Here is a 25,181-nt window from a genome sequence, read left to right as displayed (position 1 = left end):
ATTTATAGAGCGAGGTGTGTTAATTTAACTTTAACATCGTCATTGTCAGTTAATTACTGATTATGTTTAATTCTAAGGTAATTGGCTCAAAATTTAAATACTCAATCGTTCATTTACTTAATTAGGAAGGTCCTCCATAAAAAATTTACAGCGAAGTCGCTGTAAATCCTGCATACAATCGGAAAGGAGCGGTCAAGAGGCTGTTACAGATAGAAAAGGAGTAAGTAATAATATAGTGTAATAACATTATGAACGAGTTTAATTGGACTTGATTATTTGAATTTTGGAGTTGAGTTGAGTTGGGGCGATAAGATTAAACTGTAATTTAATATATTATTCTTGTAATTTTGTCTCCTCACCATTCACTACTAGTTATTTAACCTGACAATTCTGGAGTTTAGGTTTAGTAAACCTTTCAATTAACGACTTCTGATATATACAAATACTCATAAGAAGAGTCAAATAGGGTATAATAGATTTACTCCGTTGTTATTATTACTATACATTGTATTAACAGCCATTTTGATTCATTCCTTACGACCAGAATCCTAAAATGAGAGGGAATCTCAAAAGAATCAATTTTCCAGACATTTTTTAACCACCAGAAGACGGACGGATTATTGATTCCGGACACATTCGACAGAAACCTGTTAAATCAAAATCATAGACCTCTGTCTCATCAGGATTAATTTAATTTATAGTACTTTAAAAAATGATCATGACGTGTGATTGGCTAAGATAAAAAATATGAGTATTAATAAAATTGTCATTTTGCCTCAAAACTCGTCTTAACCGGATCAGACACAAAATTATATTTTTTTTTGTCTTTCGGTTTTTTTTTTTTTTTTTATTTATTTATTTTCTTTTTTAAGTGTTTTTACTATCAGCGGTTAACAAAATGCTTTAATTTACCAAAAAAAGAAAAGGGTCAAAACCTAAAGAGATTATAATATAAAAGTAATTCATTATCGTTTTCATAAAAAATTTTCTGAATTCCTTATCTTCTTCTTTCACCCTTATTTTATAATCCTTTTCTTTCATTTATTGTTTTAGTCATTGGTCAATTCAATTGGGTCCTACTATACATAGAAATTATATTCATACATACATATCATATATTACAATCACAATGGTTGGAATTACTGAACAAACTGCTATTTTAGCCAAATATTTAGATTTACCTCAAAGGGGTAAAATCTTAGCTGAATACGTCTGGATTGATGCTGAAGGTGGTACTAGATCAAAGTGTAGAACTTTAGATTCTAAACCAGCTAGTATTGATGATTTACCAGAATGGAATTTTGATGGTTCATCAACTGGTCAAGCTCCAGGTCATGATTCTGATGTTTATTTAAGACCAGTTGCTTATTATGATGATCCATTCAGAAAGGGGGATAACATTATTGTTTTAACTGAATGTTGGAATAATGATGGTACTCCAAACAAATTTAATCATAGACATGAATGTGCCAAATTAATGACTGCTCATTCTGATGAAGTGGTTTGGTTTGGTTTAGAACAAGAATATACTTTATTTGATCAATTTGATCAAGTTTACGCATGGCCAAAGGGTGGTTTCCCAGCTCCTCAAGGTCCTTACTACTGTGGTGTTGGTACTGGTAAAGTTTATGCTAGAGATGTCATTGAAGCTCATTACAGAGCTTGTTTATATGCTGGTGTTACTATTTCTGGTATTAATGCTGAAGTTATGCCATCTCAATGGGAATTCCAAGTTGGTCCATGTGTTGGTATCAACATGGGTGATGAATTATGGATTGCTCGTTATTTATTACAAAGAGTTGCTGAAGAATTTGGGGTTAAGATTTCTTTCCATCCAAAACCATTAAAGGGAGATTGGAATGGTGCTGGTTGTCACACCAATGTTTCAACCAAATCTATGAGAGTTCCAGGTGGTATGAAAGATATTGAAGTTGCTTTAAGTAAATTAGCTAAAAGACATAAGGAACATGTTTTATTATATGGTACTGATAATGAATTAAGATTAACTGGTCGTCATGAAACTGCTTCTATTGAAACTTTTTCATCTGGTGTTGCTAACAGAGGTGCTTCTATTAGAATCCCAAGATCTGTTGCTAAAGAAGGATATGGTTATTTCGAAGATAGAAGACCAGCTTCTAACATTGATCCATATTTAGTTACTGGTATTATGGTTGAAACCATTTGTGGTTCAATTCCAGATGCTGATATGACTAAAGAATTTGCCAGAGAAAGTTCTGATTAGATTTTTTGATTGTGTAAAAAAGCTTACTGTTTAATAATATTTACAATTATATTTTGTTTATTTCTTTACTTTTCCTTTCTTTTCTATTCATTGTTAATGTCGTTATTAAAATAAATAAAGTTGATTTTTATTTATATATATATATTGATATAAAATTTTACTCTTTATCAAACTTCCATTTGATAGAGGATTTATCTTCATTTTTTACTACAATTTCCTCTCAACTCCTTTTTTAAAGTTAATATATATAGATGGATATATACCTTTTTTCACATTGAAATATGTAATTGATTAAAATCAATTTGGATAAATTGTAGAGTTTAGAGTAATATGCTTTGATATATTTTGATTATCAACCTTTGGTTTAACCGCTGATCCATTGGAAGCGGTTGAAAGGAAACCTGCACATAAGGCGTTGAAGATCGATGTCTTCTTTTGGCGTTTCTTTTTTCAGTTTCTGTTACTGTTTTAGGATTTTCTCTTACACTTTCAGTCTGTGAAAAATATTCGATGAATGATTGATGGGTTGTGAATATATTCTATTCTATTAAATTAGCAAGCTTCTTCTTGTGAAACGTAAAAAGCAATTAAAAGAGAAAAGTAAAAAGAAAAAAGCAATTAAACAGTACTAGTTGAAGATTTTCCGTTGGTTGCTTAAATTAAAAGAATGAGAGGCTTGTCATGAATTGAATTAAAGTGAATTGAATTGACAGCATCGATGGTTTCGGATTCCGTTTAATTTCCTAAACCGTGTTTCGAGGACATTCGTTCCTTCATTCATGAGGTATTATTATTTATGTTTATTGTCTTTAAAGTTATTTTCAGTATGTATTGTTGGCTTAACTCTATATAATAATATCAGATGCTAATATGAGTAACTTGTCTCATGAAATTAAATAATGACTAATTCAAATGACCTATAACGTACAAACAACCTCATTAAAGTCTAGACTACAACTCCTGATACTATATGCTATAGTTAGAAACTTAAAAATTGGATACAAAAGCGGAATTCGTGATCCCCATTTAGGCTATGAAATATGTATTTATGAGAGGTTTCCCATCGGAATATGATTCCCAATTGTCATCCAGCCTTATTTTCTTTTTCTGTCTGTCAAATTTGTGTTCCATTATTTTTTTCTTTTTTTGGTTCTCTCGCTAATGACTTTCAAATTTGTAACAAAACCCTAAAAAAAAAGAAATTTTCTAGAGCAAGATTAATCCGGATTTTTATTTCCAGATCCTTTTCATTACTCCAAATCTTTAATATCTGAATGGAACTCACTTCCGAGACTTGATTGCAAAAGGAAGCTTTTCATTGTGTTCCTTAGTTGCAACAATAATAGAAATGAACGCTACGGCGGGACACATTTCCCGTTTAGTGCGCTATTTCTTATGGTGTCTGTCTATACGTCCTTTGCTCTAATGAAGATAACAAGTAAGAGATACTAAAGAAGTCAAGCCTACTGACACATTACTCATCATATCTTGCACTCAGCAATACCCCTACATTGAGACAAAAGTGTAATCGAGTGGTTGAAATGAATTGCAAACATTTGCAATGGTATCTTCACTCCAACTTTGACCCAGCAAATCAGGACCAAATACAATTACCTTCATATTTTGAGTCTACTACTACGATATTCTGTTCCCTTTCAAGATGTTTAACTTTCTTATTATCAAAAGATCCATGATGTAGATATTATTAGTATAATTTCAAACCTCAATGTTTCATCACAACAAAAGATAGTGGAAGAAGGGATTCAATAATACTACAAACAAAGAAAGATCAACACCATTACTCCACATTGCTCAGAGTTTACTAGTTACAGCTTTACTTCTATTATTAAACATGAAGTTCATAATGAATATTATAAAATGTAGATGGTAGCGTCAATATTTTCAACAAATTTTGCACGTGATCAAGCTTGATTTTGGTGACCACGAAATATTTTTTTTCAGAAAAATTAGCCGGTCTAGTATAGTGGTAAGTACGCATCGTTGTGGCCGTTGAGACCCAGGTTCGATTCCTGGGACCGGCAGTTAATTCAATTTTTTTGCATTTTCAATATCTACCTTATTGTTTATTTTAATTCGTTTTATTTTTAGTTTGAATAACGTTAAGCTTGAACTTCAGTTCGTCTAGGTAATCATTAATCAATTTTCTTTAATTGTGGTTCTATAATAATGTCTAATCTGTCTTCCATCACAGTGGTTAGAATTATTAGGTCGTGCACAAAATCATAATTTTAAAATGAGGTCTCAAGGGAAATTGACCATTGGGATTTCCATGCCTTTGAAAGATATAAAGTTATAATATCATTCTGATACTACCAATCCAACTTTCATTCATAAAGAAGTTAATATCGATCGCAATGGCAACTGAATTCGTATGTATAAACTCAATTGAATGACAATTGTTTGTTTTTGAAGTGAATAAAACGAAATACTAACAGTTTAAATTCTTATCTAGACTCCATTGGTCATTGATAGTACATTCTTAAGTGATTCTAAAAAGATCATTAAAGAAAAGATCATAGCCTGGGAAGGTTATTCTAGATCTGGTGCTGTTTCTGAAGATGATGTTAAACATATTAAGATCTTAGAGAAACAATCCACTGAAAATAAAAATTCAACTTTATTAAATCAATTAGAATTATATACCAATACCATTTTAAATATTTTAGATAAAGCTGAACTGAGTGGTAAAGAAGATGTTTTAAAGAATATTTTAGCATTAACTAATGATTTCTTATTAGAATTACCAGGTCAAGAGTTTTTAGATTCATTATTAAAATTATCCACTGTTGATTCTGCATTACCATATTCACCATTTCTTAAATTATTAGATAATAAAGATTTCATCATTAAAGCTTTAGGATTATATAATCTTACTATATTATTATCAAAAGCATCTAAATCTTCTGAATATGCTTCTAAGATTGATCAAGAAGTCTTGATTAAAGTATTTGATTTATTATCATCCAATGAATTCATTGGTAATACTCAAAATATAAATTCTCAATTTATTGGTATTCAATTATTACAAGAATTATTGATTGTTAAATCATTCAAACAAGTTTATGAAAGTTCCAACTTTATCACAAATTTTAAATCTGTCAATCAATTAATCGCAAGCCTGGCTAAGAGTGCCAATTCAACTGGTTTACAATTATCTTATAATGTATTATTAACCACATGGATTTTATCATTTAGTGGATCAATTAATAAAATTTTAGTTCATAACTTCCCTGAATTAGTAGGAAACTTATTAACTATTGCCAAAGAATCAATTAAATTAAAAATCGTTAGAATTTCAGTTGGGATTTTAAAGAATTTCACTGCTGTTACTTTATCACCAAATGAACAATTTAAAACCGTTAAAATCTTATTATTCCACGATGGTTTATCATCTATAAATACTTTAAGGGAAAGAAAATTTGCATCTAATGGTAGTGATGAAGAATTATCCAATGATTTGATTTATTTATCTGATTTATTAAATGCTATTGTTAGTGATAGATTAACTTCATTTGATGAATATTTAACTGAATTAGAAAATCCAAATCTTTTAAGTTGGTCATCACCAACTCATAAATCAAGTGAATTCTGGATAGAAAATTCAGGTAAATTCAAAGATCAAAGTTATAAATTAGTTAAAAAGATATTTGAAATTTTATCTTCTAAAGATTATCCAAATTCAAAGATTAAAGTCATTTTATTAAATGATTTACAATTCTTAATTAAAAACATTGGTCAAGATTTAGTTAACTTTATTAACACTGAAAAGAATGGAGAATATAAATTATTAATTATGTCATTTTTAGATAACAATGGTGGTGATAATGAATTGAAATATGAAGCCTTAAAAGCTATCCAATTATTAGTTGGACACAGTTTTTAAGTCATAAAGAGATTCTCCTACTATTGACTTTGTTTTTACTTCTTTATAAATCATCCTTTTTATACTTAATTCTTCAATTTTATTTCATACACTTTTTATATTTATCTTATATCAATAAAACGTCTTATATTTTCTGCACTTTGCTGTTTGTTGCTGCGCGAGATCAAAATATGAAAAAATAGAAAATATATAAACAGACAATTTTGGTTGTAAATGTTACATCTACCCTTCATTTATATAGTATAGCCTAGTTGTGGACCGTTGAAAAGAGATATCATTATACTGTATCATAGTTAGAGGTAATCAATTGTTGTTGGAATTTTTTATCATCACGTCTGTTATATCAACACATTTTGCGATATCAAACGCGTTATGGCAGCCAAAAATGATTCAGATATGAAGTATAGACAGAATCGTCAACAGACATTTGAAGAACCAGTTAAAGTTAAAGGAGTCAGTAAATCAGTTAGTTGGATTGATTCACACGATGAGAGTTTAGTTGGTCCATTGATAGACTCTGGATTCTACTATAGTCCTATAAAATCAAATCTAAATCGAGTATTATGTTCCTATTGTCATAAACCTGAAAATGTTATCGATGAATCAGATGTAAGCATACTACCAACCAGACATTATGAAAAGAATAAAAACTGTTCACTATCATTAGTTCTAATTTCAAGTTTAGCGAGAGATCAACATAAGTCAAGAAGTGCCATAGTCAAGTACTGGACTACACATGAACAGAACATAATACGACATCCATTAAGTGAAGAATCGAAATTATTCAGATTGGAATCATATGGGAAGGATTATCCATTAGATAAATTGGAAGATTTCATACCCAATAGTAAGTCATTATCGGAAGCTGGATTTGTCTATTCTCCAGTTGAATTCAATGACGATAGAGTAGTATGCATTTATTGTGGAAGTTCATTAGATCATTGGGAAGAAGAAGATGTACCAATTGAAGAACATGCTAGTAATACAAAGTTCTGTTACTTTCTAGACCAATATAATCAAGCAAAGAAAACAGATGAAACTAAACTGAAAAACTCAAAAGCTAAATCTAAATCAAAGCCAGCTCCAAAGAAAAAGAATGTCTTTCTAGGATTATTCAGTGATGAAGCTGAAGAGAATAATTACAATTCTCCTGAAGAAGTACTTATATCAGAAGAGGAAGATTTCAAGTCTCCTGAAGTAATAGACTCACTTCAGGTAAGTCAAGAAGATGAAGATGAAGATGTTAACGAATCAGTTGAAGGAGTAGGTGCTGCAAATGATGATTCTTACACTAGCGATAAGCCTGTACGAAAAAGTTTCCTTAATGAAACAAAACCTCAAAGAGTCGAATATATTGAATCTGACGAAGGGTCAAATGAACCTAGTGATCTGGATAGTGACATGAATGATGATGATTTTACTGATGAATCCGAGGATGAAGAAGTTGCACTAAAGAGTGATCATGATTCTACAGCCAATGATACTACAGCCAATGATTACACAGCCAATGATCTGAATGCTCCATTACGAAGGTCTGCCAGAGTTAGAAGACTACGTGGTGATGGAAGTCCCATTAAAGAAATAGCCCTTGAATTACCAAAGGAGCTGTCAATTGGAAAGAAGAAAAGCAAGTCTACGAAGAAGGAATCGAAAGTTAAAAAAGTTAAGAACGATACCAAGAAAATTGGAAAGAAATTACGGGAAGGTACTCAAACTAATGTCGATTTCCAAAAGATTGAAAATGAATCCCCACTGAAATCAAAGAAGCTAAGACTAGTAAGGCGTTCTTTTTCTCCTGCTATTCCAGTTTTTGCAGAATCCGATGAAGAAATAGACGAATATGGAGATGATAACTTTGTAAGTCGTGAAGAGAGGCCGAAGGCAAGTATTAAACGAGATATGCCAAAAGTTGAAACTAAACTAAGTCCTTTTAAACTAGCAGCTCCATCTAAAAGACGTGAATTTAAAGGCATTGATGCTGTTGTGAATGATATTGTTGCAAGGCCGTTCAGAACAAAGAATGAACCAAGTATATTTGATACTTCATTTGATCTTGAGACTTATGATACACCAACTACAAGTAAGCATACATTATCTATCAGAAATCTCCCTATACCGGAATCTAAATCAATAAATCAAAGACAAAAGAAGGAGCAAAAAATATCAACATGGACCGAAGCTAAAGAGCCGGAGAATGATTTTGAAGTCGAGAATTCCAAAGCGAAGTCTGATTCTAAAAAAGCATCAAAGAAAGAGGAGGATTCGCAAGTAAGTGAAGATGTAATTAATATCTTGGAAGATGATGAAGTTTTTGCAGACGCAGAAGAACAACCTGAAATTGAAAGATATGTTGAGGAACAAGTTGATAGTGTACCTGAAAAAGACGATACCATAGAGGAAGAACAACAAAATGAGATTATCAATAAACAGGAACAAGAAAATGAAGACATCAGCATGATAGACGAAAAAAACAATCAGCCTGAGAAATCAATAGATGATGCTAATGGTACTTCAAATAAAAGTGCAAGAGATAGTCTTAACTCTAGTAAGAGAGATTCATTCAAGGCCAAACCATTTTTTACATTTGATGAAAGTGCTGAAGAAGATAAAGATGTTGACTTATCTAATGTTGTTCAGGATATTACCGATATTAATAAAGAAATTGCAAAACGTATGAAATTGTTATTCGATACAGCTCAACGCAAGAAGCAATTGGAGAGTTCTGAAACTGTTGATTCAAAAAGACAGGACTCGGAGTTCAAGATTGTTGAAGATGAGGGTGTTGGTGTAATTAGAAATACTACCGGAAGTAATGAAGCTTCATTAGATGGAAATCAAGTCAAATTCTCCTTTGATAGACAAGATAAGGACAGCTCTCCAAGTGAGAAGGATGCAGAGGTTGTTGCTAATATGGAAGAAGACTTGAATATAAATCAACCAGTTCAGAGTGTGAAAGTTGATGTTGATTCAACACTGATGTCAAAGGAAGTAAATTCAGAGATGCGAACAAGATCTCCGGCTCTGAATAAAGTATCTGGTCAATTGTCTCTTCCTCCAGTAAAAAATGATTTAACTTTAGAAAAGGATGACTATGGTGTTTCGAGCGATAACAGACCACGAGATTCTCATATACTAGACTCGGATATGCAAGATGTCATCATGAAAGAACCTGATGTTTTAGCTGATGTTACCCTTGAACCAAAACTTCTCAGTTCAGCCCCAATTGAAAATCTTCAACTGAATATAGAAGATTCGGACATTGATATACTGAAAAACTCAGAAAATTTGCCAAGTTCTGTTCATGCTAGTATAGATAGGTCCAAGATTCCAGATGAGGGAGAAGAAGAAGTACAAGCAACCATAGATAAGAAAGAAAAATTGACTGACAATATTGCAGCGGCAGATGTAACCGCAAGAAGTGAACATACTGAACAGTTCGACGGATTATCTGGTAATTTCAGTGATTTAAGTTCAAGCACGCCACAAAAGCAGGATGTATTTGGAAGAGAATTGATTCAGTTTGATGATCAATGGGTATCCAGTTCGCTATCACCATTTATTGAAAGATTAAATATTATTCGAGATGCTGTTGAAGAGTTCCTGGAGTTAGCTTCATCGGGACACGATCTTGTCGACGATCCAGGTAAGCTTACTCGTTTCATAGCTGAAATGCCTGATAATGAAAAAGAGATGACAATAAAAGAGTGGATGGATGATGCTGCTTCAATTTGCCATGGATTGGTGTTGGAGTTATGTGGAGATATGAATGAGCATTTGATACAGGGTTATCGCCGAGCAATATCTAAAGTAGAAGAAGTTTTGGGGAATCAGGATACAGAACGAGATTATACTTCAGTTTCAAATAAATCTCAGTGAATTGAGTATATATTATAATTGGATATAGAATATTAATATAAATTAATAAGTAGATTTGTAATTTGCAGTCAACAAAATAATTTTATTTGCGCACGTGATTTAATTTTTGTGAGATTTCAAGTTTTTTGGTTTCCTCCTGCACTTGCCGTTCAGTGGCAGAATGATCTTATCATCAGTGAGGTTTTCGATATAAGCATTTGATACTGTTTCAACAGCAATAAAACATTCAATTATTAAGCAACTCATAATATTGAAAGGTGAAGCTAGGCTTTTGGACCAGTATAAATACATTCACATATCAAGGACTTCTCTTCTTTTACCCGTTAAGAGATATTGTTAAAAATAAAAGAGAAGCACCAACAACTTGATAGGATCAGCAATGTCATTCTGGCCGTTTTCCAACACTTTGAATAGCACCAATCAGTTACAAAAGTTTCTAGATGGTATACTGGATTTCTCACTTATAACGGTAGCTGATATCTTTAACGATGCAGGTCTTCTGCAAGAGTTAATCAGTGAACTTCATAATATTAAGGGTAGTTACAAAAGTAACGTCAGTAATTTCCAATTTCTGCTGCAACTACAGAATAATGAAACCCCTAATACGTTCAACAGTTCAAACTCAGATGTTGTGTCGTTAACTTCGTCCAATAACGATAATGCTGCTGGTAACACAAAAGATGCTAGGGGTGTCAAATTAGTGGAGTTACTTTTACAACCGCATATACTAAGTGGATTCCTTGATCATTTAGTGGATAGTGTCGACTACTATCATAATCAGAACATAAAAGAGCTTGAAAAATTAGAAAATACGGAGAATGGAGATGTACAAATTGACTTAAAAAGTGAAGATGAAGAATCAGTTGTGCAACCAGTTGAGGAGCAGGATGCAGAAGAAAATGAAGATGTGAAGAGTGACAAGGATGAAGAAGAAAATAAGGAAACAGAAGATGAAAAGTTTCGTCGTTGTGTTCAGGCCTCATCTGATATCCTCTCTATAGATTTATGGATTATACTGAATAGAATCATAGAGACTCCTGCTATTATGACCAAATTGTGGCTGATTTTATCTTTGGAGAATTTAACTGAAAGCATCCCAACTGTCACATTTGTAATCCATATTTTAGATCAACTTATGGATACTAATAGCATAGAATTATTAAACTTTGTGAGGCGACAAGAAAATCTAGTAGATACGTTTTTGGCAAAAGTTGAAATCCCAATGTTAATGGATTTCTTCTTAAGAATTATTCAAACGGATAAACCCCAATCTCCAACAGGAATTATCGAAGTATTGTCCCAACAAAACATGATTCCAAAATTAATCGATATTTTAAAACCGCATCCATCACAGTTTGTTCAGGATTCAAAAATTCCAAATCAAAATTTATTTTTCAAGCAAACTGCTAGTACAGACTTCATTAAAGCTTTGGTCACTATTTCTTCAAACACTGCATTGGCTGTTGTATTGGAAACAAACATTGGTCCAAACCCGTTAACCAGACAATTAGTATCTCCACCAATAATCAAGACTATGATTAATGATATTATGTTGTACAGGCCACCAATCACGGAAGATGGCCAACAATATACCAACAAACATGGAATCAGTAATTGTGTGGGCATTGTCATAGAGCTCATAAGAAAGAATAATTCTGATTATGATTTATATTGTGGTACATACAGTGATATGGTTCAAAATGGTGAAAATGGTCCTGGGGAGGTTAACTCATTTGTGATGTTTCAATGGTTAAAGGATTTTGACCAGAATCCACCAGGTCCAAGGGACCCTATTTATTTGGGAGAAATGCTTTCTATATTTTCAGATAGTCTTGAACAATTTGCTGGAATCTTGGATTTAACCCCAATACCTCCTGCAAATGTTGAGACTAATGTTCTTGGATTTACAAGATTTAAAATTTCTGAATTAGTTGCAGAACTCCTTCATTGCTCAAACATGATATTGTTAAATAGCAAAAAAATTAAAAAGATCATTAAGATTAGAGATCATGTTAGGTCTCAACAGACTAAGAGACTTAAGAAAGCATTAAACGAAACTATTGATTTTCCAGAACTTGATGAATCAATTCATGATGTTACAATGGGTTTGGATGATGTTTCCCTTGATGACATCCATTTTGAAACAGCCAATAACGATACTATATTTGGAGAGGGAAACTACAGAAATATAATGGAATCATTAGAAACAATTGAAGATTCAGATGATGATGAGCCATCCATTTCTCCTGAAAATCCATTTGTATGTAAGGATAGAGATAGTATCATTCGCTCTAACCCATGTGTTGGTGACTATTTCAAAATCAAGTTAATTGATCTGAGCATTTTGGTGGATATAATTTCAATGTTCACCCAATTTCCATGGCATAATTTCTTTCATAATGTTGTGTTTGATTTAATTCAACAAATTTTTAATGGTAAATTAAACTCATATAATTCATTTTTAATTGTGGAATTGTTTAAAAACAACAAATGCAATTTGATTGATTTGATTGTTCTGAAATATAAGGAAGATGAAGAACCAAAGCCCGGTTATAGAGGTCATTTGATTCTTATCAGTGAAGAAGTTGTCAAATTCACATCCTTGTATAAACCAGATCTTATTTCTCCAATCATTGTCGAAGCCATTTCGCTTGAAGAATGGGATTGGTTCGTTGAAGAAGTTTTATTGAAGACACGAGAAGTTTATAATGTTGTTTTAGGAGCTGAGCCAGAAGAACTTGAAAATGGAAAAGCTGAAACTGGTGAACCAGGAAGTGGTTTTGATGCTTCTTCAGTCGGATATCTTGATTTGGATTCATATGAAAACAGTAATAAAAATATCATAATTCTTGGAGACAGCTCAAATCATGAATTGTTCATCAATGATAAACTGGCGTTGGATGCTAATGGTAATATTGATGAAGATGATGAAAACGAAAATGAAAATGGTGACTCCATGGAAGAATTGGATATCCCTGATATCAGAATACAGAATATGTCCCCTACCGGTGTACCCAAGAGAAATGGTAACGATACAGATGAAGGTTATGCTCTGAATGGTGGGTTTCAAACAGAATATCAAGAGAATGACTTTTTAGAAAATTTATCAGGATCCAGTTCTTCAGATGAAGAAGAGGAGCATAGTAATGAGTTACGAAGAGTACCGAAACACAATGAATAATTAAAAATTCTGTCTATAATATTTTAAGCATTATTTATTTTATACTAATTTATACAAAATAACAATTAATCGTACATTTAATATCTACCCTACTTTCTTCCACCTCTAGTTGGTCTACTGTAGACAACCGTACCGTTTTTAAGTTCCTTCTTTTCACCACGTTGGATCTTCTTTTTTGGTTTTGGTTTAGCTTCAGTTTGTTCTTGTTTCTTCTCTGGTCTTTCATAAACAATAGTAGTATCAATTGGTTTTGTAAACTTTCCGATACTAACATTCCATAAATAAGCAGGTACTTTGAAAAAAAGAGTTTCCTTAAAACTTGGATTGATGTTAATTTCATCCTCTTCGAATTCAACTAAATTTTCTGCATTCTCTGAATCAACAATCCATACACTACCATCCACTTTAACAACAAATGACTTACCAGTCTCTTCGTGGTAAAGCTTTCTGTCGGAGCCATCAGCTGGAGGAATAACAGAACCACCCCATGCTTGAGTTTTCAAAGTATTCTTCAATTGAACAATTCTATTGTGATCTTGTTTTCTGTTAATCTTTAAAGATACATAATGGAAAGTACCGACAAGTAAAAATAAACCAAAAATAGTCAAAATAAAACCAGGACGGAATTTAGTATAGAAATATCCCGTACCCTTCCATTTAGGAAATCCCTTTGAAAGAAAGTAGTCATACCTTCTTTTTAATTCTTGATCTCTTAAGATATTTCCTACCAATGATAATCTTTGAAAACGTTCTTCGGCCTTCTTTTTAACACTTCTAACGGTTGTAGACACTTTATCAGGATGTAATTGTCTAGATTTCTTTCTATAAGCCTTAGTGATCTCTTGTAATGTTGATTTTGGACCATTTTCCAATCCTAACCATGAATAGAAAGTAACATCTAAACCTAAATCTTCCAAAATTAAATCATTTAAATTGAAGATTTCATAATCTTCTTTGCTCCAGTGTGCTGCTTTAACAACTGTAAAGAATAGTACTACTGAAAGCACTAAGCTTAACAACTTCATAACTGGATTACTTGGTGAATTAGAGATAGATAAACGAAACAACCGTCATCATCATGTTCAATATGGATGCTAATTTCTCAATTTTCACTCGCGTCTGTGCCTCTGCGAAAATTTTTGATTCAGAGGTGTCTTTTGTCTGCAATTATAATTTGTAACTGCCTTTTTGATCAATTGATTCAACCAACATTAACATAGCCCCATATATCATATCATCGTTCTAGAAACAATGGCCAATCTATATCCATTATCAACAAAGTGGAAATTCATTTTCTTCTATGATGCAGCCGCTACAATGCTATGGTTCTGTTGTTTGGCAAGATTCTTAATATTATTACCATTGGTAGGAAGGAGGTTCTTACCTGGTGGCATAGCTGATTTCTTTCATGGTATATCACTTATCCCTTTGATTGGGTTCTTCTTTAACAAGTTACTCCTTGAGCCAAGTTTCTCATTAAAGGATATTTGGGGTTATACAAATGGTATCAAAATGGCTTGGATCTGTTATGGAGTAATATTTCCTCACCCTAAGATTGCTAAACATACATCATACTCATTTTTAATACTATCTTATTGTGTGGGAAATTTGATTCATTATAGTTATTATACATTCAAGACAAAAACAAGAGCATCTCCAAGATTCCTTTTTTGGTTAGAGTTCTCTAATTTCTATTTAATATATCCTATATCACTTTTGGCAGAAATGATTCTTATCTTTTTAAGTCTTGAATTCGTCTTGGAAGATCTGATCTATGATTATCTTTTAAAATTTGTCTTGTTGGCATATGTTCCAATAGCTTATTTTACCTGGGGTTATTTGAAAAGGAGAAGACAAGTGAAGTATGTGGAGGTTATTGAGAAGAGAGAGCGAATCAAGAATTCGGTAGCCAATGAAAGAACACAACCTGCTGCTACTACGGCTATTCCTTCTATTCCAGAAGAAATAGAATTAAGAGAGGTGAATAACTAAACTCAATAATATGTATTAAATGTCCTACACTTTAACATTCAATTTCACTCCAGCAATAGTAACCCTACTTAAAGTCCAAAAGCATGTACCTAAAACAGCTAAACAAGCAACCAAGATCACGAAATTATTATAATGATGAACACTTCCATTTCCAATTATTGTACTGGCAATTGGTACACCAAACAAGTTGGCAATACTAAGAATGGCGTTTAATAATCCGTATTTGGATCCAATTTCATTGACAGGAGTTATTTGTGATAAACAAGCGGGAAGAAGACTTAAGATCGATCCCAGACAGAAACCTGCGATAGTTGAAAATGCAAATAAAACTTTCAAACTATAACCGAAAGGTAGCCACATCACAAGAATGCATAGCGTATACAGCGTCAACATAAGAATATTGACATTGAATCTTCCAATATGATCGGATATATAGCCAGGTAACCATCTACCTAATATACCAGCCCCATTCCATACAGTTAATAATAAAAGTGAAGTTGATTCTGATACACCTTGTGCAATTGCATATGTAGCAAAATATGTAAGAAGTAAGACTAATGATAATTCTGCAAAGAATGCTCCAGCGATAACAAAAATATACTTCTTATCATTCAACTTCCAAGTTGAAAAACTTAATTTACTTCTAAATTTATCCCATTTAGAATCGAATTCTTCATCTGATTGCTCTGGAAATCTCTTCAATCTTCCTCTAACTAAGGCAAGAGCAAGTAACATGCACCCTAAACATGTAAAGGCCAATATTCTCATGGCCCAAACATACCCATACGTTGCATAGCTATGTCTTAACATTAATGGAAACACCAACCCTCCTACAGATCCACCACTAGTGGCTATTCCTGTGAAATTACCCCTCTTCTTTAAGAACCAGTGACTGATAACTCCAATCAATGGAGTCATTCCAAGTCCATTACCAAGACCCAAACACACAAAACTTAAGATGAATTGATAAACTTTTGTACTATTTGCAGACAGCATTAAACCCACAAAGATAAGGACTGTAGACACAACGAGTAACTCTAATGGACCTCTTCTGTCAAAGATTGGTCCAGCAACCAAACCTAACGCGTAAGCCAATGACAAATAAATGGAGAAAATCCACGAAATTGATGAAGCTTTCACCAAAGCCAATTGATGGGTGGAAACATATGCCTGCACAGCACCGATTGAATTGATTATTCCTAAATTGACGATCAAACCTAAGAATGATCCTATAATAACTGAGTATGCCTTTAGACCTCCATCTGGATAATCTTCTTCATCTTCAGCTTCTTCTTCCTGTTGTTCTTCTGATGAAAGAGATAAAGTTCCGATGGGACTGTCTGATCCTATGGAGTCTAGTTCTATGTCACTTCTACCTCTATGAGTAACTTCCACTTGTTGGGTCCTGACCATTGTATATTGAAGAACCTTCAAATCTACATGTCTCTGATCAGAAAGAGGCTTACTTTTCTGCTTTTTATAGATTTTTTTTGAGGGTTGTGAGTCAGATTTTTCGCAGCTCGTATTTCTAATTATTCTATAAGGTTCTAATACAAATTATATACTGTATTCAAACCTTGGCATTTAGTTTAAATCCTACCATAGCGTACCTACTACAATACCAAAATATAGTTCCTGCAATTGAGATTAATCCCACTAGAATTACAAAGTTATTATAGTGATGAACACTACCATTTCCTATGACAGTACTGGCTAATGGAATACCAAACAAATTAGCAATACTTAAGAATGAGTTCAAGACGCCAAATTTATACCCAATTTCATTAACTGGTGTTATTTGAGAAAGACAAGCAGGTAGAAGACTCAGTATAGATCCTTGACAAAATCCTCCAAATGAGGCAAAGGCAAATAGTACTTTAGTATTGTAACCAAATGGAAGCCACATCACGTAAATACAAATACTATATATAATTAACATGACAATATTGATATTGAAATGTCCAATGTGATCGGATGCATAACTCGGAACCCATCTTCCTAGTATTCCAAACCCATTCCAAACTGTTAATAGTAAAAGTGCTGTTGATTCAGAAACTCCTTGTGCAATTGCATATGTAGGAAAATAAGTAAGAAGCAATACCAAAGACAACTCTGTGAAAAATGAACCAGCAACGACAAAGTTATATTTTGCATCATTCAATTTCAAGTTTTTCAAAGTCAATTTATGTTTGAATTTGTCCCATTTAGAATTGAAATGCTGATCCGACAGCAGAGTTGATTTAAATCTTCCTTTGACTAATATGATGGATAAAAGCATGCAAGCCAAACAAGTAAAAGCAAATATTCTAATAGCCCAAGTGAAACCAAAAGCTGCATAAGAGTGTCTTAACATTAATGGAAAGGCTAATCCTCCTACCGATCCACCACTCGTTGCTACTCCCGTGAAATTTCCTCTTCTCTTTAAAAACCAATGACTAATAATTCCAATCAAAGGAGTCATACCAAGCCCATTTCCTAATCCCAAAGCAACAAAGCTCATAATAAATTGATAGACTTCAATACTACTTGCCAACAGCATTAAACCTATAAATATGAAAGCTGTAGCAGCAAGCAATAATTGTAAGGGACCGTGTCTATCGAACATTGGACCTACAAATATTCCTGTGATATAAGCTAACGATAAGTAAATGGAGAAAATCCAAGAAATTGAAGAAGCCAGAACTAATGCCAATTGATGGGTTGACACATACGCTTGAATGGCCCCAATTGAGTTTATTATACCTAAATTCACTACCAATCCAAGGAATGAACCAGCAATGACTAAATAAGCTTCAATTCCACCATCTGGATAGTATTCTTCCTCCTGTTCCGGTACTTCTTCGGAAGCTGCACCACGTAAACTGATAACCACCAGATCAAATGATCTAGTTGAATTGTTTTCTAGATCATTTCTGGTCCTATTTGTTAGTTCAATCAGTTCAGTAGACGACATAGTTCCATAAGTTGTCTTGACCTTGTCTAGCTGCAATATTTATGGGTTATCGATAAATTCGCACCAATTATCCTTATCAGAGTCATATATATACTATTTCTGAAATTGGTGAGTCATTTCAAACTACAAAACAACTCTATATTAGATTAGCCTTTCTGAACATATATATGATAAGAAGATGACAATTTAGTAAGATCATCAAATAATAATGGCTATAGCTTAGCATAGATGATGAAAATGAAGTTATGCTAAAACGTGAAGCTGCAACCTTTTTCGCCATTTAATAACTTGGCATAACATTCTGCTACGGTTTTCGTTCGTTTGAGTATACCTTGCTTTATTTCCAATCTCTGTATTCCTTGTTATAGCTATCACTAGATATATAAAATTATATATAGTGTAATTGGACTGAAATTTACTCTTAGTGCGTGTAAAAGTGAATGAAAAATTTTAACACATAAAAAAAAGATTTAAGTCTTTCAATCCAAATATCAAAGTGAATCCTAACTATAAACGAACATACCACAACAATATGATAACGAAATACTTTGCTAATGTGGCAGTGAAATTCAATCCATTCAGTCCAGGTGGTGTGTCAGCCAGATTATTCCTTTCAAGAGTCCCACTGAGTGCCAAATTAGAAACAAAAGTATTAACTGCTAATTCAAAGGAAAAGCCAGAAATACAAGTGACATTTAAAGATAAAACTGTCATGACTGCCGATCCAAATACCATGTCTATCAATGATTTAAGAGATCATTTCGATTCCCATTCTAGAAAATTGGCTATTAAGGAAGCTATCTCCGATTAAGATCTGAACCACTTTACATATTCTCCATCAATTCTTGTACATATACTTCCATTCATTTTTGCATAATAATATACATTTAATTCGGTTAAATTCTATTTCCTGTACTATCTATAAACTATTTACATATGTTTGAAACCATTCCGGTATAGTCTCGTTGAAGATTGCTTTTGATTCGACATCTGATTTTATTTCAGTAAACATTAAATAACCATCAAGCATTTGTGGTGACGCCGGTTTAAACTCTAATTTAAAAACCTGAGGGGTGTTCATATCCTTTTCTTTTGTAAATTTCTCATGATGATGATCAATCCAATGCATTAGCAATGCATACCATTTAAATAAACGACCTCCATTAACTAAGCAGTCGTCAGTCAAATCTAAAGGATATTTATTGATAAGATTACCAATATCATTATTTTCAAAGCACTTGATAGAGTTCAATCTAAATTGAGTTGATCTGAAACCTATAATAGCATGTTGAGCATTTATTAATCTATTCTGACAATAAGTACTTACCAATTTGGATTTTAATGCGAATGAAGGTGGTTTGGAATTAACATCAATTGAAGATGACGAATTATTACTATGAGTCTTTAATTCAACGTAATTCTGAATACCAGGTGTATTCCCTTTAATTCCAGAATCTATCTCTGCTGTGAAGAATATTGGAATTTTGTTGATCTCCAGCTTGACTACTGTGTAGTAGGACATCTTTTGATCATCTTCGGATACGGATAAATTTTGAAGCTTTTCTATAATATCATCTTCATCTAGGACATCTGTTGCTTTAGTAAATGGTTTCGTTATCACATCTTCAAATTTGAATCCACAATATTGCAGTTTGCTGAATTGATGATTGTTGTCCTCAAATTCCCAATCATAATCTATGATTATCAAATGTTTCCAATATATGATATTGAATCGAATGGGTTTCCTTTTGATGGGAAGTAATAATAATGACATTAGATTTCGTCTTAAGGTGACTATCTTAAACTCACTTAGACTCATTGATCCATCGCTCATGACATATTGAATTGATTTAAATAAATCCTCTAAACTATAAATATTCTCTATCGATTCTGGTATAAACTTTTGAAACCCTTCACTTAGATCAGACCCTATCAAAGCTGGAAAGGATGGTGATGTGCTCTTGTTCGTTTTAGTGGTCTTCTTTGATTTCGATTTTGATCTTGGTTTCGAATGGGAAAGGTTTACTTTCAACTCTCGTAATCCTGATGCATCTTGGAATCGTACAGTCTTGGATCCATCCGTATGATTGATTTTAGTAAAATATGATTGTTCGATCGTTGTCATAGAACTGTCATTATTGAAGAACACACTTCGAAGAAACTCATCTTCGTCTTCATGGTCATGTTTTACTATCTCCAATTCATTCAAATAAGATGGTGATAGTTTCTTTAATATAGATAGTTGAATTCTATCCATACTAATCTGATCATACCAAACAATTCATCGTACATTTTCTCAATGTTCTATTTTTTATTTTGGTTTTAGAGCTCGCGTAAATATTTAAACTACATCTTTTTTTTGCAGTAATTAACTTTATACTGATTTTGAATATATATTTTTCTTTTTGAAACACTATAAAGTATATATATTTTAGACTATCATAAACAACATAAGGTCTTCAATTCATAACACAACAATAATAATAGATAAAAAGGCAAACTTGAATAAAAAAAAGGGGTTGGTAGAAATCACTAATAACTAGTGATTGAAATCAGCATTATATAAATTATGAAAAAAATCAAATTTACTTCTTTCTTTCACCATAAGCTTTAGTAGCATAATCACCATCAATGACAATAACATCTTGAGGTCTGTAATCATGTTTACCAGTGAAATAACTTTCCAAGATATTCTTAACACCTTGAGCATATCTAGCTTGAGCATCAAGAGAAGTACCAGAAACATGAGGAGTCATAGCATTACCACCACCGTATGGGTTTTTCATGTGTCTCCATGGATGAGAATGTGGAGCTGGTTGAGGGTACCAGACATCACCACCATAACCAGCTAAATGACCAGAGTTAACAGCATCGGCAACATCATCTTCGATACAAATAGCACCTCTAGCAGTGTTAACTAAATAAGCACCTTTTTTCATTTTTGAGATCAATTCTTTGTTAAATAAACCTTTACTCTTTTCATGTAATGGACAATTGATAGTAACAATATCAGAAACAGAAACCATTTCTTCTAATGAATCAACTTTTTCAACAATATCACCTCTACCATTTAAGATAAGTGAAAGATCATTTAATTTCTTAATAGCGGCTTCAGGTAAAGCTTGATAATCGTAATAGTATAATTTCTTTGGGTTAAAGGCAACTAATCTTTCTAAAACACGATAACCAATTCTACCAGCACCAACAGTTGAAACGATTTTATCTTCTAAATCATATTCTTGTTTGGCAATTCCAGCAATATCCCATTTACCAGTAATAGCTTGTTCATGAGCTGGAACGAAATTTCTAACCAAAACTAACATAGTCATAAGAACATGTTCAGCAACAGAAACGACATTAGAACCAGTAACTTCAGTAACAGTAATTTTTCTGGCGTTAGCAGCGTTAAGATCAACATGATCAGAACCAACACCGGCGGTAATACACATTTTCAATTTCTTTGCTTCAGCGATTCTAGTACCAGTGATATAAGCTGGGAAGAAAGGAGTAGTGATAACAATTTCAGCATCTTCTAATTCTTTATCAACAACCGAATCTGGTTCAGGATCTTTATCATGGGTAGCGACTAATTCATAACCGTTATCTTCAATAAATTTTCTAATTCCTAATTCATTTTCTAAAGCACCTAATAATTTAGATTCTTGTTTGGCGTGGTGACCACCTTCGTAAAGAACCAATAAAACTTTTCCTTTAGCCATTGTTAATTAAGTTGATTTAAGATGATTGTTTGATTTGAGTATAAGTTCAATTGAATGGAATTGATCTTGATGATTTATAACAATTTAAAATTCTGAATTAATTTGAAGAGATTTGACGCTTTATATATACCATTGGAAAGAAGGACAAGTACAATTGAATTGAATTAAATTGAATGATCTCATTCCGAGACATTTAAACTTCAAATTATCGTATAACAGTTTTTACATAGAGAGAGGGGGTTAAGAGAGGGACAAATATCTCCACAAACCAAAAATTTGAAAAATAAAAATAAAAGAGACAAAGAAGTCAAAATCAAAACCAAACTCAATTGATTAGGTTAGGAGTTGGACAACCACACACCAAGGCTAAATTTAGTTAAGCTCCGACCCAATTAGCCATTTTCTACGTAATTTTTATTATTAAAATATTATAAATTGGGCATTTTAGGAGGTAAGAATCAAATTTAAGCTGGTAAAAATGAATTCGTCTTTATTGTTGCAACCCCGCTGTAAATTTTACCCCAGACGGGAAAGTTGCTACATAAACCAAATGTGAATAGCCATTTTTTAGTTTTATGTCATATAAAAAACTCACTCTCTCCTTTTTTATCGCTGTGGTAATCTTTTATGTCAAATTTGCTGTAGATCTACGTAACCACTATAGACAATTTTTATTGACTAATATCATTGATTGGCTAGAATGTTCTAATCTTGGCTTTGAAAAAAATCAATAGCACCTTTTCCGAGTTGTTTTCTCTTTCTGTGTTTGTTGGTTAATTTATTTTCGGACATTCTCCTCGAAGTTAGGGGTAGGCCAGCACTAATAATAATCGCTAATTAGTTTAATTTCTCATCGATAATATAACTCAATTGAATATTATTATCAATTGAAACTTCTAATTTAATCATACCTCGAAGCATGTCCCTGTCATTCCGGACTTATTTGAAACTTTGTTGATGTATCAACCACCATCAACCAGTTATGATCAGTGGTGTCCTGCATGAACATTTGAAACGGGAAATTTTTGTGGGGGACCAAAAAATAAATTGTCGCGGGAAAAGAAAATAACATACCGGATCACGTTGCCCTGTGCACGTTACTTCATCATTTCCTATTTGGGAAGCTGACCAACGAGGGATGTTAATAGGGATAGATAACTTTAAACTAATTACGATAATCTTTTTCAAAATTAAATGCAAAATGGGTGTTTGTATTATATAAATATACTATAAAAAGTGAATAAATAAAAGTAAAATCATAAATAAAGATCAAATAAAAGGGAAAATTAAGGAAACAAAAAGACGGTTTAGAGTTATAATACTAAACATAAAGATGGGAAGGGGAGAAAGTTGTGTTGTTAATCAAAGTGTAACTTTCGAAATAATCATATTTCGAAGTTTCAATTTGAAATAAAAAATGCAAAGTATTCAGTGAATGGTTAATTGACTGGTATAATGTGGTGGTGTATGAATGAAAACCTTTCATTCATATATGATAATATTGCCTTAGGTGCCGATTGTGTGAGATAGGTAGTGAAGTTATTTTCCTTTCATTTCGTCTCTTTTTTTTATTCTTTATTTTTGTTAAACTAAAAAGGAATCATTAAAGAATAACAAGTAAGATAATAAATCTATTATAATCTTACTTATATCAGTTTAATCTTTAAAATTAATCAAAAGCTAATTGTTTTTTGATTTCAGCAATGGCTTTACCAGGATTTAAACCTTTTGGACAAGTTCTAGCACAATTCATAATGGTATGACATCTATATAATGACATAGAGTTTTGTAACATTTCTTTTCTAACTCTTGAAGCTTGATCTCTTGAATCGATTAACCATCTATAAGCTTGCATTAAAACAGCTGGACCCAAATATTCTTGTTGATTCCACCAATATGAAGGACAAGAAGTTGAACAACAAGCACATAAAATACATTCATATAACCCATCTAATTTAGCTCTATCTTCAATACTTTGTAAATTTTCTCTACCATCAGCAGGATGATTTTCAGTTTGTAAATATGGTTGAATTGATTTATATTGTTTATAGAAATGAGTTAAATCAGGTACTAAATCTCTCACCACGAACATATGAGGTAATGGATAAATCTTGGTTTCTTTAGCAGTATCAGTTTCTATACGACATAAACAAGCTAAAGTATTTCTACCTCCAATATTCATAGCACAAGATCCACAAATCCCTTCACGACATGATCTTCTAAATGTTAAAGTTGAATCTTGTTCATTTTTGATTTTTAAAATAGCATCTAAAACCATTGGACCACAATGATTTAAATCAATATCATAACTTTGCATTTTTGGTTCAACTTCAGGAGTATCTGGATTCCATCTATAAATTTTAAAAGTCTTTATTCTTGGAGTTACACTAGTAGTAGTAGCAGTGGCTAAATTTCTAGTAGTAGTACCATTGAAGGCTCTAGATTGACGAAGAATTGATCTGAACATCTGTGATTTACAAAAGTATATGTACAATAATTATAACTAACAATTATCACTTATCAAAGAAAGGATTAATTGATTATTGTTTTGTTTCCCAGTTGGAACTTTTTTAAAAATTTCTGTCATACAAAATTTTCTCTTTCTGCCCGGAATGGTTCCCGGGGGTGCTCTACTGTTACAAATTAAATTAATCTCATTGGATGTCGTTAACTATGCGACTCCGTAAAGAAAATTTATGGGGTCGGTCATGTGATGGTGGTCATGTGATTTGGACGTATATTTAATATCAATAAATTATAATATATTCTTAGATTATAATGATATTTATCATTATAGGTTATTAATATACTCTATAAACAATGTATTGTTATCTTTAAGTGGAAAGTTTTATGACATTTATAGGTATTATTATGTAGTAATATACCTGAACCAATAGTTAACGATTCACCCATAAAAGGCCGAAAATCCCGGAAAGCTTCGCAAGATTGTATATACTGCGGCAAGGATGTTTGTGCGATTTGTGGTATAAGCGTGTATAATTATTGTTAATGGAGTTGTAAGTGGTTAAATTATTTAGCTAGAGATATGTAAATGAAGTGTATGGTAGATATAATTAGTAATAAAAAGTATTCTAGAGATGAAAGACTAGTTGCAGGTCTTAAGGTTGAAGTCTAGTTGTTTGGAATTTTGAACTATAAGTTGCAAAATTTTGCAACTTTTCGACATGAAGTTTTTATTATTCCATGAATATTTGTTATCAATGTTGTACAATCTACATAAATTATTGTTTATTATCACATCCTTGTATTTTTTATTTACAATTTTATAAAATCAAACCAAATCAATCTAAACT

The 25,181-nt window shown here is 32.4% G+C and overlaps 12 protein-coding genes and 1 non-coding gene across 13 annotated transcripts; 7 read left to right on the top strand and 6 right to left on the bottom strand. All coding sequences in view use genetic code 12, as the record gives it.

The window, feature by feature from the left end:
* The first annotated feature begins 872 nt into the window (after positions 1-872).
* GLN1 (glutamate--ammonia ligase) lies at positions 873-2,503 on the top strand. The gene has a single exon (XM_064907667.1). The coding sequence runs from the start codon at positions 1,130-1,132 to the stop codon at positions 2,240-2,242; it is 1,113 nt and encodes a 370-aa protein (XP_064759406.1). The 5' UTR covers positions 873-1,129; the 3' UTR covers positions 2,243-2,503.
* A 1,709-nt stretch (positions 2,504-4,212) lies between these two features.
* DFJ63DRAFT_t132 lies at positions 4,213-4,284 on the top strand. The gene has a single exon. It is a non-coding gene; the product is annotated as a tRNA-His (tRNA).
* Positions 4,285-4,429: 145 nt separating this feature from the next.
* Positions 4,430-6,146, top strand: VMA13 (H(+)-transporting V1 sector ATPase subunit H; the record flags this gene model as incomplete). The annotated part of the gene is made up of 2 exons (XM_064906639.1): positions 4,430-4,456; positions 4,716-6,146. 2 exons carry the CDS (start codon positions 4,430-4,432, stop codon positions 6,144-6,146), a joined length of 1,458 nt encoding a protein of 485 aa, XP_064759405.1.
* Positions 6,147-6,332: 186 nt separating this feature from the next.
* Positions 6,333-10,212, top strand: DFJ63DRAFT_256853 (uncharacterized protein). The gene has a single exon (XM_064904514.1). The coding sequence runs from the start codon at positions 6,519-6,521 to the stop codon at positions 10,020-10,022; it is 3,504 nt and encodes a 1,167-aa protein (XP_064759404.1). The 5' UTR covers positions 6,333-6,518; the 3' UTR covers positions 10,023-10,212.
* Positions 10,213-10,401: 189 nt separating this feature from the next.
* On the top strand, positions 10,402-13,203 carry DFJ63DRAFT_315901 (uncharacterized protein; the record flags this gene model as incomplete). Its single annotated transcript, XM_064906638.1, has 1 exon — positions 10,402-13,203. One exon carries the CDS (start codon positions 10,402-10,404, stop codon positions 13,201-13,203), a length of 2,802 nt encoding a protein of 933 aa, XP_064759403.1.
* Positions 13,204-13,247: 44 nt separating this feature from the next.
* Positions 13,248-14,341, bottom strand: DFJ63DRAFT_256794 (uncharacterized protein). Its single transcript, XM_064904513.1, has one exon. It carries the CDS (start codon positions 14,226-14,228, stop codon positions 13,293-13,295), a length of 936 nt encoding a protein of 311 aa, XP_064759402.1. The 5' UTR covers positions 14,229-14,341; the 3' UTR covers positions 13,248-13,292.
* Positions 14,342-14,454: 113 nt separating this feature from the next.
* On the top strand, positions 14,455-15,195 carry DFJ63DRAFT_315899 (uncharacterized protein; the record flags this gene model as incomplete). Its single annotated transcript, XM_064906637.1, has 1 exon — positions 14,455-15,195. One exon carries the CDS (start codon positions 14,455-14,457, stop codon positions 15,193-15,195), a length of 741 nt encoding a protein of 246 aa, XP_064759401.1.
* A 24-nt stretch (positions 15,196-15,219) lies between these two features.
* Positions 15,220-16,608, bottom strand: DFJ63DRAFT_291266 (monocarboxylate permease; the record flags this gene model as incomplete). Its single annotated transcript, XM_064905384.1, has 1 exon — positions 15,220-16,608. One exon carries the CDS (start codon positions 16,606-16,608, stop codon positions 15,220-15,222), a length of 1,389 nt encoding a protein of 462 aa, XP_064759400.1.
* A 157-nt stretch (positions 16,609-16,765) lies between these two features.
* DFJ63DRAFT_315897 (monocarboxylate permease) lies at positions 16,766-18,148 on the bottom strand (the record flags this gene model as incomplete). Its single annotated transcript, XM_064906636.1, has 1 exon — positions 16,766-18,148. One exon carries the CDS (start codon positions 18,146-18,148, stop codon positions 16,766-16,768), a length of 1,383 nt encoding a protein of 460 aa, XP_064759399.1.
* A 532-nt stretch (positions 18,149-18,680) lies between these two features.
* DFJ63DRAFT_337980 (mitochondrial 54S ribosomal protein mL53) lies at positions 18,681-18,959 on the top strand (the record flags this gene model as incomplete). Its single annotated transcript, XM_064908626.1, has 2 exons — positions 18,681-18,883; positions 18,926-18,959. 2 exons carry the CDS (start codon positions 18,681-18,683, stop codon positions 18,957-18,959), a joined length of 237 nt encoding a protein of 78 aa, XP_064759398.1.
* Positions 18,960-19,013: 54 nt separating this feature from the next.
* Positions 19,014-20,572, bottom strand: DFJ63DRAFT_256790 (uncharacterized protein). The gene has a single exon (XM_064904512.1). It carries the CDS (start codon positions 20,403-20,405, stop codon positions 19,068-19,070), a length of 1,338 nt encoding a protein of 445 aa, XP_064759397.1. The 5' UTR covers positions 20,406-20,572; the 3' UTR covers positions 19,014-19,067.
* Positions 20,573-20,733: 161 nt separating this feature from the next.
* FDH1 (formate dehydrogenase (NAD+)) lies at positions 20,734-21,867 on the bottom strand (the record flags this gene model as incomplete). Its single annotated transcript, XM_064906635.1, has 1 exon — positions 20,734-21,867. The coding sequence occupies one exon, from the start codon at positions 21,865-21,867 to the stop codon at positions 20,734-20,736; it is 1,134 nt and encodes a 377-aa protein (XP_064759396.1).
* Positions 21,868-23,057: 1,190 nt separating this feature from the next.
* On the bottom strand, positions 23,058-24,407 carry SDH2 (succinate dehydrogenase iron-sulfur protein subunit). The gene has a single exon (XM_064907318.1). The coding sequence runs from the start codon at positions 24,332-24,334 to the stop codon at positions 23,537-23,539; it is 798 nt and encodes a 265-aa protein (XP_064759395.1). The 5' UTR covers positions 24,335-24,407; the 3' UTR covers positions 23,058-23,536.
* Between the last annotated feature and the right edge of the window lie 774 nt (positions 24,408-25,181).

This window comes from Scheffersomyces coipomensis, assembly GCF_036884675.1.
Source record: "Scheffersomyces coipomensis strain NRRL Y-17651 chromosome Unknown DFJ63scaffold_9, whole genome shotgun sequence".
NCBI lineage: Eukaryota > Fungi > Ascomycota > Pichiomycetes > Serinales > Debaryomycetaceae > Scheffersomyces > Scheffersomyces coipomensis.
This window is presented reverse-complemented; position numbering and strand designations above follow the sequence as displayed.